This window comes from Phyllobates terribilis, unplaced genomic scaffold, assembly GCF_046119375.1.
Source record: "Phyllobates terribilis strain yellow unplaced genomic scaffold, ASM4611937v1 Scaffold_1__5_contigs__length_1240528914, whole genome shotgun sequence".
In the NCBI taxonomy this organism is placed as follows: Eukaryota; Metazoa; Chordata; class Amphibia; order Anura; family Dendrobatidae; genus Phyllobates; species Phyllobates terribilis.
In genome coordinates, this window is record NW_027362761.1 from 599,982,429 (window position 1) to 599,997,164 (window position 14,736).

The following is a 14,736-nucleotide window of genomic DNA, read 5'->3' on the forward strand; positions in this document are numbered from 1 at the left end:
GCCCGGGGAGTTGCTGATTGGGAAGCCGGTTTCTGGAAAACAGGAGCAAGACGAGGAAATCTTCTCTCCCGGGTAGTCTCCTTAGCACGTTCTAGGAAATGGATGTTAATCCGGGTTGCTAGTGACACCAGGTCATCCAGGGTGGTAGGAATGTCCCGGCCGGCTAACTCGTCCTTAATCCGACCGGAAAGGCCCTCCCAGAAGGTGGACACCAGGGCCTTGTTGTCCCAGGCAAGCTCCGAAGCGAGGGTATGGAACCGTATGGCATACTGGGCCACGGTGAGACTCCCTAGGCGGAGACGGAGCAATGAGGAGGCAGTAGAAATGCTTCGTCCGGGTTCATCGAAGACCTTCCGGAAGGCAGTGAGGAAAGCCGGAAGATCGGACACCAGGGAATCCCCTCTCTCCCATAGAGGGTTAAGCCATGCCAATGCTTCCCCGTTGAGGTGAGACATGACGAACTCCACCTTGGCCTGGTCAGAGGGAAACTGATGTGGCAGAAGTTCAAAGTGCAGCGTGCACTGGTTCAGAAAGCCCCGACATAGGACGGGGTCACCTCCAAAACGAGGAGGCGCAGAAAGCCGGGGTCCTAGGCTGGATGCCGTGGTATTGGTAGGCAGCGGCGCTGCCGGAGCGGGTGTCGCTCGACTTGGGGCGGACACAGGTGGAACAGACAGCGTGTCCAGGCGAGAGTTGACAGACCGCAGGTAGGTCAGGATGGTTTCCTGTTGGGATCTCTGATTAGAAACCTCCTGGTACAGGTCAGCAAGCGAAGGGGCCTGGGGGCCACCAGGTTCCATGGCCCGTGCAAACTGTTACGGATCTGGGTGGTGGAACCTCTGTGCTGCGGTGCAAGGAGGGACCAGAGGGGCGTAACTAGGTATCCACTCGGACCGACCAAGGTCTTACGGCGGCTCAATCGACTCTGTGACCACGGAAGGACCGAGCAGAGGGACCAGGTGCTACTCTGGGGACCGACCTTGTATGAGAGCAGGTGACTCCCACGGGTCATAAGGCAGGGACTGACCAGTGCAGCAGATGAGCACGGCATGCAGGCTGACAGGTGATCCCGGCAGACGGACTGGCAGACACGGCAGGTAACAAGCAGGAGCCTCCAGGAAGGCTGGCTGGTAGGCACGGCAGGTAACAGGCAGGTGCTTTTAGGTAAGCGGGCTGGCAGGCACGGCAGGTAACAGGCAGGTGCTTCTAGGTAAGCGGGCAGGCAGGCACGGCAGGTAACGGGCAGGTGCTTCCAGGTAAGCAGGCGGGCTGAGCCCATAGACAGACTGGCGGACTGGACTGTAGACTGGACTGTAGTCAGGCCGGCGGGCCGGACTTATAGTCTGGCCGGCGGGCCGGACTTGTAGTCAGGCCGGCGGGCCGGACTTGTAGTCAGGCCGGCGGGCCGGACTTGTAGTCAGGCTGGCGGGCCGGACTTGTAGTCAGGCTTGCGAGCTGGACTGGTAGTCAGGCTGGCGGGCTGGACTGGTAGTCAGGCTGGCGGGCTGGACTTGAAGTCAGGCTAGCAGCGGGACCTGAGGGCTGAAGCAGAGTATAACACACAAAGCTACAACCTTGCACGGGCACCTCCATTTTGGAGGAGGTGCCTTTTATATGAAAGGTCCTCCGGCCATTGGCTGGGGACTCCTTAGGACGGTGCGCACGGCCCCTTTAAGAGGGAGGGAGCACGCGCGCGCCCTAAGCACAGTTCCCGGGAAGCTACGCATGCCGGCAGCAACAGAAGCAGGAGCGCCGGGGGACGCCGGGCAGGGAGCGCGGCTGTAAGTGGGACGGAGTCTCTGCCTGTCAGGGGGCAGAGACGCCGATACTACAGTTAGCCATGAAATGTAGAGCTAGATCACAATCCATCGACACTGATGTCTCTCATACTTCAGTGGTGGGAATGTCGGCCATGAAATGTAGAGCCAGGTCACGACCATGGATACCGGTGTCTTATACTTCCGTGGTGGGAATGTCAGCCATGAAATGTAGAGCTAGGTCATGATCAATGTATACTGGTGTCTCTCATACTTCAGTGGTGGGAATGTCGGCCATGAAATGTAGAGCTAGGTCATGATCAATGGATACTGGTGTCTCTCATACTTCAGTGGTGGGAATGTCGGCCATGAAATGTAGAGCCAGGTCACGACCATGGATACCGGTGTCTTATACTTCAGTGGTGGGAATGTCAGCCATGAAATGTAGAGCCAGGTCACGACCATGGATACCGGTGTCTTATACTTCAGTGGTGGGAATGTCAGCCATGAAATGTAGAGCCAGGTCACGACCATGGATATCGGTGTCTTATACTTCAGTGGTGGAAATGTCGGCCATGAAATGTAGAGCCAGGTCACGACCATGGATACCGGTGTCTTATACTTCAGTGGTGGGTCTCTGAGCTAGATCATGATCGATGATAACTGGAATTGTCATGGAAAGTACAGACTGTGAAGGTCCATGGTGGAAACGGCCCTCATGTACTGCACAGCTAGGGTTATGGTCTATGGTTAGTATTTTAAGTCTTGCAATGTAAATCTAGGTTAGTAGAAAAGTCACGGATGTCATATGTGATCATTATCTGAAGTAGAGCTCAGTAATGACTATTGACCTTTCGTAGTGTTGCTTCACCATTTACAGTGGGGAAAATAAGTATTTGATCCGCTGCTGATTTTGCAAGTTTTCCCACCTACAAAGAATGGAGAGGTCTGTAATTTTTATCGTAGGTACCTTTCACCTGTGAGAGAGAATCTTAAGAAAATCCAGAAAATCACATTGCGTGATCTTTACATAATTAATTTGCATTTTATTACATGAAGTAAGTATTTGATACAATAGAAAAACAAAACTTAATATTTGGTCCAGAAACCGTTGTTTGCAATTACAGAGGTCAGACGTTTCCTGTAGTTCTGGACCAGGTTTGCACACACTGCAGCAGGGATTTTGGCCCCCTCCTCTTCTCCAGATCGTTCAGGTTTCGGGGCTGTCGTTGGGCAACATTGAGTTTCAGCTCCCTCCAAAGATTTTCTATTGGGTTCAGGTCTGGAGACTGGCTAGGCCACACCAGGACCTTGAAATGCTTCTTATGGAGCCACTGCTTAGTTGCCCTGGTGTGTGTTTCGGGTCATTGTCATGCTGGAAGACCCAGCCATGACTCATCTTCAATACTCTTACTTAGGGAAGAAGGTTGTTGGCCAAAATCTCGTGATACATGACCCCATCCATCCTCCCTCCAGTACGGTGCAGTCGTCCTGTCCCCTTTGCAGTAAAGCACCACGAAAGTATGATGTTTACCCCACCATGCTTAACAGTTGGGGCGGTGTTCCCCAAGGTTGTACTCATCCTTCTTCCTCCAAACACGGTGAGTGGAGAGGATACCAAAAAGTTCTATTTTGGTCTCATCTGACCACATGGCCTTCTCCCATGCCTCCTCTGGATCATCCAGATGGTCATTGGTGAACTTCTAATGGGCCTGGACATGTGCTGGCGTGAGCAGGGGGACATTGCGTGTCCTGCGGGATTTTAATCCAAGACTGTGTAGTGTGTTACTAACGGTAATGTTTGAGACTGTGGTCCCAGCTCTCTTCAGGTCATTGACCAGGTCCTCCCGTGTAGTTCTGGGCTGATTCCTGACCTTTATCAGAATCATCCTTACCCCACGAGGCGAGATCTTGCATGGAGCCCCAGACCGAAGAAGATTGACAGTCATCTTGTGTTTCTTCCATGGTCTAATAATTGTGCCAACAGTTGTTGCCTTGCCACCAAGCAGCTTGCCTATTGTCCTGTAGCTTGTCCCAGCCTTGTGCAAGTCTACAATTTTGTCCCTGGTGTCCTTAGACAGCTCTTTGGTCTTGGCCATGGTGGAGAGGTTGGAGTGTGATTGATTGAGTGTCTTTTATATAACGAGTTGTCTTTTATATAACGAGTTCAAACAATTAATACAGGTAATGAGTGCGAAGTAGGACTGCTTCTTAAAGAGGACCTTTTCTAGATTTGTATGTTTTTATACCACTCTCGTAAAACCTCCATCCCAGAGGTGATTTTTTTTTTGCACGTGAAATGCCACAACTTATTATACAAAGCCACAGGCTGCTACGGCTCCACCGTTCTCATGAGATTGACCTTTATCTGATGAAGAAGCACAACCAAGTGGAAAACGAACTGGGACTGTAGAAAGCTCTCGGTGTGTTGGTCTTCGTCACCGCCCCGGGCCGACCCTTCATCACGATCAGTAAATGTTGTGTATGAACCATGAGCCGATCCTCGAGATTCCAGGAAAATAATCCGAGGACCGTTTCCCTGGAATAGCTGCTCTGATCATGGCAGTCCCAGGGTTGATGCAGCGAGAACTCATTACGGGAGATGATGAGGCTCTCTCTTAACCTGAGATAATTAGTGTTTTCCAGGCATCAATCACAAACAAGAATTCAGTTTGCTGCACGCTGCGATGACTCCATCTGATAATGCGATGAGTAGCGGTACCTGACATTACTCATTAACTTGCCATCAATGGGATCAGATGAATGCGATCATGAATGTTCTGCAGCTTGGACTTGAGGGCTGAGGCCTTCAAACAATTACGACTACGTTGTCCTTTGAGACGAGAGCTCAATTTATTTTAGGAGGAAAGTAATCTTATGGAGGAGACCCGGGCCTGGGTAAGACTGACAAGCTGATAGCACGAGATAGACCATGAGTTGTGGATCCTCAATGATGGTTAGAATAATCGGGCCCATGCCCAGGTTTTTGTCATGTATCAGAATCATTTTAGAATTTTTTCCAGAACTTTACTGTTGCCCATAATCTGTACAAATCCATATCCTCGCCTGGAGATTGGCGAGGAGTCCAGGTGAGATTTACAAGCTAAGTTTTTCCTTGTGAACTCTGATATTATGGGCATTGTATGAACACAAAGGCTTAGACTCTTTGACAGTGTTATATGTGCACTGTATGGCAGTTATACATTCAGGGTATAGCGGTATTATGTGGATATGTATAGCACTGTCATGGGTTCAAAACATCACAGTATAATGTGCGCTCTATACAGTCTCCATATAGCAGTATAATGTGGGCTCTATATCGTCAGCATATAGCGGTATAATGTTCACTATACAGTCTCCATATAGCGGTATAATGTGCACTATACAGTCTCCATATAGCAGTATAATGTGGGCTCTATATCGTCAGCATATAGCGGTATAATATGCACTATACAGTCTCCATATAGCGGTATAATGTGCTCTATACAGTCTCCATATAGCGGTATAATGTGCACTATACAGTCTCCATATAGCTGTATAATGTGGGCTCTATACAGTCTCCATATAGCGGTATAATGTGCTCTATACAGTCTCCATATAGCGGTATAATGTGGGCTCTATATCGTCAGCATATAGCGGTATAATGTGCACTATACAGTCTCCAGATAGCGGTATAATGTGGGCTCTATATCATCAGCATATAGCGGTATAATGTGGGCTCTATACAGTCTCCATATAGCGGTATAATGTGCACTATACAGTCTCCATATAGCGGTATAATGTGGGCTCTATACAGTCTCCATATAGCGGTATAATGTGGGCTCTATATATCGCTATATGGAGACTGTATAGAGCTCACATTATACCGCTATATGGAGACTGTATAGAGCCCACATTATACCGCTATATGGAGACTGTAATGTGGGCTCTATACAGTCACCATATAGCGGTATAATGTGGGCTCTATACAGTCACCATATAGCGGTATAATATGGGCTCTATACAGTCTCCATATAGCGGTATAATGTGAACTATACAGTCTCCATATAGCGGTATAATGTGGGCTCTATACAGTCTCCATATAGCGGTATAATGTGGGTTCTACACACTCACCATATAGCTGTATAATGTGGGCTCTATACAGTCTCCATATAGCGGTATAATGTGGGCTCTACACACTCACCATATAGCTGTATAATGTGGGCTCTATACAGTCACCATATAGCGGTATAATGTGGGCTCTACACAGTCACCATATAGCGGTATAATGTGGGCTCTATACAGTCACCATATAGCGGTATAATGTGGGCTCTATATCGTCAGCATATAGCGGTATAACGTGGGCTCTACACAGTCACCATATAGCGGTATAATGTGGGCTGTATACAGTCACCATATAGCGGTATTACAAGGATGGAGCCACTTGTTTTCTGTATACAATATTATATTAATGTTATTGAAATAATGGTGTAGAGTGAGAGTGTAGTGTGGCGGTATTATGTATTACATTTCTGTATGACGCTATCATGTGGGCTCTATACGGCACCGTAACTCTGTCGCCGCCACCACCTGCCGCCTTGTACTCCAGGTTCACAGTCCGAACCTTGACACGATTTGCATGTGACGGATCACACAGCAGCCATTGTACAGGGAAGATTTGCTTAATGGAAATGTGTGTTCCCATTGTCACCTCTGTGCATGGCAGGAGCGTAAAACCATAGAAGGATGATGGGGGTAGAGGAGGAGACGGGCAGCCTGTGCAGGATGATGGGGGTAGAGGATGCGACGGGCAGCCTGTGGAGGATGATGGGGGTAGAGAAGGAGACGGGCAGCCTGTGCAGGATGATGGGGGTAGAGGAGGAGACGGGCAGCCTGTACAGGACAATGGGGGTAGAGGAGGAGACGGGCAGCCTGTGCAGGATGATGGGGGTAGAGGAGGAGACGGGCAGCCTGTGCAGGATGATGGGGGTAGAGGAGGAGACGGGCTGCCTGTACAGAATGATGGGGGTAGAGGAGGAGACAGGCAGCCTGTACAGGACGATGGCTGTAGAGGAGGAGACGGGCAGCCTGTGCAGGATGATGGGGGTAGAGGAGGAGACGGGCAACCTGTGCAGGATGATGGGGGTAGAGGAGGAGACGGGCTGCCTGTACAGGATGATGGTGGTAGAGGAGGAGACAGGGGTGCCTGTACAGGATGATGGTGGTAGAGGAGGAGACGGGGGTGCCTGTACAGGATGATGGGGGTAGAGGAGGAGACGGGCAACCTGTACCGGATGATGGGGGTAGAGGAGGAGACGGGCAGCCTGTACAGGGATGATGGGGGTAGAGGAGGAGACGGGCAGCCTGTACAGGATGATGGTGGTAGAGGAGGAGACGGGGGTGCCTGTACAGGATGATGGTGGTAGAGGAGGAGACGGGCAGCCTGTACAGGATGATGTGGGTAGAGGAGGAGACGGGCAGCCTGTACAGGATGATGGTGGTAGAGGAGGAGACGGGGGTGCCTGTACAGGATGATGGTGGTAGAGGAGGAGACGGGCAGCCTGTACAGGATGATGGGGGTAGAGGAGGAGACGGGCAGCCTGTACAGGATGATGGTGGTAGAGGAGGAGACGGGGGTGCCTGTACAGGATGATGGTGGTAGAGGAGGAGACGGGCAGCCTGTACAGGATGATGGGGGTAGAGGAGGAGACGGGCAGCCTGTACAGGATGATGGCTGTAGAGGAGGAGACGAGCAGCCTGTGCAGGATGATGGCTGTAGAGGAGGAGACGGGCACCCTGTGCAGGATGATGGGGGTAGAGGAGGAGACGGGCAGCCTGTGCAGGATGATGAGGGTAGAGGAGGAGATGGGCAGCCTCTGCAGGATGATGGGGGTAGAGGAGCAGACGGGCAGCCTGTGCTGGATGATGAGGGTAGAGGAGGAGACGGGCAACCTGTACAGGGATGATGGGGGTAGAGGAGGAGACGGGCAGCCTGTACAGGGATGATGGGGGTAGAGAAGGAGACAGGCAGCCTGTACAGGGATGATGGGGGTAGAGGAGGAGACGGGCAGCCTGTACAGGATGATTGGGGTAAAGGAGGAGACGGGCAGCCTGTACAGGATGATGGTGGTAGAGGAGGAGACTGGCAGCCTGTACAGGATGATGGTGGTAGAGGAGGAGACGGGCAGCCTGTACAGGATGATGGGGGTAGGGGAGGAGACGGGGAGCCTGTACAGGATGATGGGGGTAGAGGAGGAGACGGGGAGCCTGTACAGGATGATAGGGGTAGAGGAGGAGACGGGCAGCCTGTACAGAATGATGGGGGTAGAGGAGGAGACGGGCATCCTGTACAGGATGATTGGGGTAGAGGAGGAGACGGGCAGCCTGTACAGGGATGATGGGGGTAGAGGAGGAGATGGGCAGCCTGTGCAGAGATGATGGGGGTAGAGGAGGAGACGGGCGGCCTGTACAGGATGATGGGGGTAGAGGAGGAGACGGGCAGCCTGTACAGGGATGATGGGGGTAGAGGAAGAGACGGGCAGCCTGTACAGGATGATGGGGGTAGAGGAGCAGACGGACTGCCTGTACAGGGATGATGGGGGTAGAGGAGGAGACGGGCAGCCTGTACAGGGATGATGGGGGTAGAGGAGGAGACGGGCAGCCTGTACAGGGATGATGGGGGTAGAGGAGGAGACAGGCAGCCTGTACAGGGATGATGGGGGTAGAGGAGGAGACAAGCAGCCTGTACATCACTGATCATACATATGGGGCACAGGGGCAGCTGCTGTTACCATGTGGGCACCGCATTACCCAGTGTGTATGGTACAGAGCTTTTCGCAGACCCCCAGCAGCAGACCATAAGTGTCGCACTCTATCAGGAGACCTTTGCATGTTTCCCTCCTGGTCGCACACACCTCGCAGCACTACACTCCGCAGATTGTGTTGTGGTATATTGTGCATCGTTGTCCCGTCCTGCTTCAGGACTTTGTGATGTTGCTGTTTGTTCCGCTCCTTCTTCACTGCGTTCCTCGGGAAGAGCGGATCCATTATTCAGCAGTCGTCGTCGGTGGAGCGTGCAGATTGAAGCGCAGTCTGGCGTGAAATATTCAATGTGTTGCTTTTCTTTCCTATTAGCGGCGTCCCCCGATGATCAGCGCCGTATTTGGGATCTGTATGAGGCCAGGTCCACTCTGTGCTTCATGGTGGATCCAGTCAGATCGGGAAATGGCTCCCGAAATGCAGATTTTATGCGCTGAGCTGTAAATAAGGCTGGAGGTAGACGTGACATTTCATGAACTTAGGGCCCCAACATAAAGTCAGTCACTATCTATCCCCAGAGTCTAGGACAGAGGGGGTCTGGAGGAGGGCAGAGGGGGTCTGGAGGAGGAGGGCAGAGGGGGCCTGGAGGAGGAGGGCAGAGGGGGCCTGGAGGAGGAGGGCAGAGGGGGCCTGGAGGAGGACAGAAGGGGCCTGGAGGAGGAGGGCAGAGGGGGCCTGGAGCAGGACAGAAGGGGCCTGGAGGAGGAGGACAGAAGGGGCCTGGAGGAGGAGGGCAGAGGGGGCCTGGAGGAGGAGGGCAGAGGGGGCCTGGAGAAGGAGGGCAGAGGGGGCCTGGAGAAGGAGGGCAGAGGGGGCCTGGAGGAGGACAGAGGGGGCCTGGAGGAAGAGGGCAGAGGGGGCCTGGAGGAAGAGGGCAGAGGGGGTCTGGAGGAGGAGAGAGGGGGTCTGGAGGAGGAGGGCAGAGGGGGCCTGGAGGAGGAGGGCAGAGGGGGCCTGGAGGAGGAGGGCAGAGGGGGCCTGGAGGAGGACAGAAGGGGCCTGGAGGAGGAGGGCAGAGGGGGCCTGGAGCAGGACAGAAGGGGCCTGGAGGAGGAGGAGGACAGAAGGGGCCTGGAGGAGGAGGGCAGAGGGGGCCTGGAGGAGGAGGGCAGAGGGGGCCTGGAGAAGGAGGGCAGAGGGGGCCTGGAGAAGGAGGGCAGAGAGGGCCTGGAGGAAGAGGGCAGCGGGGGCCTGGAGGAAGAGGGCAGAGGGGGCCTGGAGGAAGAGGGCAGAGGGGGCCTGGAGGAAGAGGGCAGAGGGGGCCTGGAGGAGGACGGCAGAGGCAGCCTGGAGGAGGAGGACAGAGGGGGCCTGGAGGAGGAGGGCAGAGGGGGCCTGGAGGATGACAGAGGGGGCCTGGAGGATGACAGAGGGGTCCTGGAGGAGGAGGGCAGAGGGGGCCTGGAGGAGGAGGGCAGAGGGGGCCTGGAGGAGGAGGGCAGAGGGGGCCTGGAGGAGGAGGGCAGAGGGGGCCTGGAGGAGGAGGAGGACAGAGGGGTCCTGGAGGAGGAGGGCAGAGGGGGCCTGGAGGAGGAGGGCAGAGGGGGCCTGGAGGAGGAGGACAGAGGGGGCCTGGAGGAGGAGGGCAGCGGGGGCCTGGAGGAGGACAGAGGGCGCCTGGAGGATGACAGAGGGGTCCTGGAGGATGACAGAGGGGGCCTGGAGGAGGACAGAGGGGTCCTGGAGGATGAAAGAGGGGTCCTGGAGGAGGAGGGCAGAGGGGGCCTGGAGGAGGACAGAGGGGGCCTGGAGGAGGAGGGCAGAGGGGGCCTGGTGGAGGAGGGCAGAGGGGGCCTGGTGGAGGAGGGCAGAGGGGGCCTGGTGGAGGATGGCAGAGGGGGCCTGGAGGAGGACAGAGGGGGCCTGGAGGAGGAGGGCAGAAGGGGCCTGGAGGAGGAGGACAGAAGGGGTCTAGAGGAGGACAGAGGGGGCCTGGAGGAGAACAGAGGGGGTCAGGAGGAGGACAGAGGGGATCTGGAGGACAGAAGGGGCCTGGAGGAGGGCAGAGTGTGCCTGGAGGAGGGCAGAGGGTGCCCGGAGGAGGAGGACAGAGGGTGTCTAGTGAAGGAGGACAGAGGGGGCTTGGAGGAGGACAGAAGGGGTCTGGAGGAGGAGGACAGGGGGGGCCTGGAAGAGGAGGGCAGAGGGGGCCTGGAGGACAGAGGGTGCCTGGAGGAGGAGGGCAGAGGGTGCCTAGTGGAGGAGGACAGAGGGGGCTTGGAGGAGGACAGAGGGGGCTTGGAGGAGGACAGAAGGGGCCTGGAGGAGGAGGACAGAGGGGGCCTGGAGGAGGAGGACAGAGGGGGCCTGGAGGGCAGAGGGGGCCTGGCAAAAGGCAGAGGGGGCCTGGTGGAGGAGAACAGAGGGGGGCTGGAGGAGGAGGACAGAGGGGGCCTGGAGGAGGAGGACAGAGGGTGCCTGAAGGAGGAGGGCAGAGGGTGCCTAGTAGAGGAGGACAGAAGGGGTCTGGAGGAGGAGGGCAGAGGGGGCCTGGAGGAGGAGGGCAGAGGGGGCCTGGAGGAGGAGGACAGAGGGAGCCTGGAGGAGGAGGGCAGAGGGTGCCTAGTGGAGGAGGACAGAAGGGGTCTGGAGGAGGAGGACAGAGGGGGCCTGGAGGAGGAGGACAGAGGGGGCCTGGCGGAAGGCTGAGGGGGCCTGGAGGAGGGGAACAGAGGGGGCCTGGATAGGACAGAGGAGACTGGAGAAGGGCATACAGGGCCAGGAGGACAGAAGAATCTGGAGGAGGACTAAGAGGGTTGGGAGAAGACAGAAGGGGCCTGGAGGAGGACAGAGTTATCTGGAGGAGTACAGCGGGGTTTGGAGATGGAGTCTGGACGGAGGGTTTGGACAGAGGAGTCTGCGGGTAATATTTACAGGGTCTGACCCCCTCGGACTCCGGGTAAAGATTATGGGTGTGACCCCCCTCAGACTATAGTGAGTGATTTCATGACCGGAGTGGCGTGTGACGTTCTGCGGGGGCACCACGTCCTGCAGACGTCCCCTCGGCTTGCGCAGACATATTTTTAGAAGCCGGCTGACATATGGTTGGGTGCATGAATTATACACGGCTCTGGGGGATCTGGCGGCCCGTGCATCGTGTACATGGCCACATGTGACTGTCGCCACACACTGCAGAGCATGAATATTTCACTGCACCCAACTGAAAGTGACAGGAGGGCGATCCCGCGGCCCCCATTAACCCCTCCTGTGTCGGGAGATAATAAGATCATCTATCAATGCAGTAAATATCCGGGAAAGATGGGTGACGGCCACAGGTACAGGACCCCCAGGTCTAGACTCGCGCCCGTCTCTTGCATTAATTGTAAGGTGTTAGGTTTGTGTGGCGTCCTCCCGGGGACCCTCCATTCTGGGGTCTCGCTGCATGCAGCCACCATGTAAATCCATAAATAGAGGATCTGGTGGCGACCAGGCAGAAAATCCCAGATTATCATCCGCTGCCCTGATAATGTGGAAATAATGCAGATTATCTCCCAGCCCCCACACGCCATTAACGCTTTCATGTACCTCCATCAGTTGAGTCGCCAGGAGCCACGTTCCCATGGTTCTGTCCCACAGGGACCATCCTCAGAGAGGTCTCAGGACCACCGCTCTGCCCTGCTGGGAAAGTAAGAGGAGGCTCCGCTGATGGAGCCGGGCACCTCCATCTAAATGCAGGCCGATACTGGAGCCTCAGGGGCAGAGTAGTGATGTGCGTGCAGCTTTGGTTGTGACTAGAGTAGAGCACAGCAATGTACAAGATAATAAAGCCATGGTCCTGGCCGAGTGGCCTGTGACTCCCACCTCTCACGTCTTCCATTATCCCCCCCAGGTCCACGTGTTCGATCTGTCCGTCAACAAGTACGAGGCGCTGTGTCAGCAGGCCGTGGTGGCCAAGAAGAAAACCAAACTGACTCACATTGAGTTCAATCCCATCTACCCGGTGATTATCATCGGCGATGACCGCGGACACGTCATATGTCTGAAGCTGTCTCCCAACCTGCGCAAGATGCCAAAGGTAAGAGGTCCCCGGCCTGCCCCGGCCGAGGGGTGCGGGGGGCTCTGGGGCTGGAGAAGGTCATCTAAGGAAACATCAGCCGCCTCCAAGAAGGATACAGGGACCGTACATGATGTGTGACCCCAGCGACCTCTTATTCTGTGCCCTAATGTGCCCACTCATTACCCCCGAAATCACACACTCTCCTGCAACCACTAGGGGGAGCTCAGGGGCTTGGTATGTACTTATAGTAACACAAAATACAGAGAGCTCCCCCTAGTGGTGGCTGCAGACAGGATCTTATTATGTATCTCTGTATACAGGGAGCTCCCCCTAGTGGTGGCTGCAGACAGGATCTTATCATGTATCTCTGTATACAGAGAGCTCCCCCTAGTGGTGGCTGCAGACAGGATCTTATCATGTATCTCTGTATACAGGGAGCTCCCCCTAGTGGTGGCTGTAGACAGAATCTTATCAGGTATCTCTGTATACAAGGAGCTCCTCCTAGTGGTGGCTGAAGAGAGGATCTTATCATGTATCTCTGTATACAGGGAGCTCCCCCTAGTGGTGGCTGCAGACAGGATCTTATCATGTTTCTCTGTATACAGGGAGCTCCCCCTAGTGGTGGCTGCAGACAGAATCTTATCATGCATCTCTGTATACATTGAGCCCCTCCTAGTGGTGGCTGCAGACAGGATCATATCATGTATCTCTGTATACAGGGAGCTCCCCCTAGTGGTGGCTGCAGACAGCATCTTATCATGCATCTCTGTATACATTGAGCCCCTCCTAGTGGTGGCTGTAGACAGAATCTTATCATGTATCTCTGTATACAGGGAGCTCCCTCTAGTGGTGACTGCAGACAGAATCTTATCACGTATCTCTGTATACAGGGAGCTCCCCCTAGTGGTGACTGCAGACAGGATCTTATCATGTATCTCTGTATACAGGGAGCTCCCCCTAGTGGTGACTGCAGACAGGATCATATCATGTATCTCTGTATACAGGGAGCTCCCCCTAGTGGTGACTGCAGACAGAATCTTATCATGTATCTCTGTATACAGGGAGCTCCCCCTAGTGGTGACTGCAGACAGGATCTTATCATGTATCTCTGTATACAGGGAGCTCCCCCCTAGTGGTGGCTGCAGACAGGATCTTATCATGTATCTCTGTATACAGGGAGCTCCCCCTAGTGGTGGCTGCAGACAGGATCTTATCATGTATCTCTGTATACAGGGTGCTCCCCCTAGTGGTGGCTGCAGACAGGATCTTATCATGTATCTCTGTATACAGGGAGCTCCCCCTAGTGGTGACTGCAGACAGGATCTTATCATGTATCTCTGTATACAGGGAGCTCCCGCTAGTGGAGGCTGCAGAGAGAATCTTATCATGTATCTCTGTATACAGGGAGCTCCCCCTAGTGGTGGCTGCAGACAGGATCTTATCATGTATCTCTGTATACAGGGAGCTCCCCCTAGTGGTGGCTGCAGACAGGATCTTATCATGTATCTCTGTATACAGGGAGCTGTCCCAGACAGGATCTTATCATGTATCTCTGTATACAGGGAGCTCCCCCCTAGTGGTGGCTGCAGACAGGATCTCATCATGTATCTCTGTATACAGGGAGCTCCCCCTAGTGGTGGCTGCAGACAGAATCTTATCATGTATCTCTGTATACAGGGAGCTCCTCCTAGTGGTGACTGCAGACAGAATCTTATCATGTATCTCTGTATACAGGGAGCTTCCCCTAGTGGTGGCTGCAGACAGGATCTTATCATGTATCTCTGTATACAGGGAGCTCCCCCTACTGGTGGCTGCTGACAGAATCTTATCATGCATCTCTGTATACAGGGATCTCCCCCTAGTGGTGGCTGCAGAGAGGATCTTATCATGTATCTCTGTATACAGGGAGCTCCCCCTAGTGGTGGCTGCAGACAGGATCTTATCATGTATCTCTGTATACAGGGAGCTCCCCCTAGTGGTGACTGCAGACAGAAGCTTATCATGTATCTCTATATACAGGGAGCTCCCCCTAGTGGTGGCTGCAGACAGGATCTTATCATGTATCTCTGTATACAGGGAGCTCCCCCTAGTGGTGACTGCAGACAGAAGCTTATCATGTATCTCTATATACAGGGAGCTCCCCCTAGTGGTGGTTACAGACAGCATCTTATCATGTATCTCTAT

The 14,736-nt window shown here is 54.3% G+C and overlaps 1 protein-coding gene across 1 annotated transcript in view; it reads left to right on the forward strand.

The window, feature by feature from the left end:
• The window catches only part of DNAI1 (dynein axonemal intermediate chain 1), a 227,364-nt gene that overhangs the window by 157,639 nt on the left and 54,989 nt on the right, over positions 1–14,736 (forward strand). Inside the window, exon 20 of the mRNA XM_073655111.1 lies at positions 12,385–12,570. Coding sequence (XP_073511212.1) covers positions 12,385–12,570 — 186 coding nt within the window. The remainder of the gene's footprint in view (positions 1–12,384; positions 12,571–14,736) is intronic.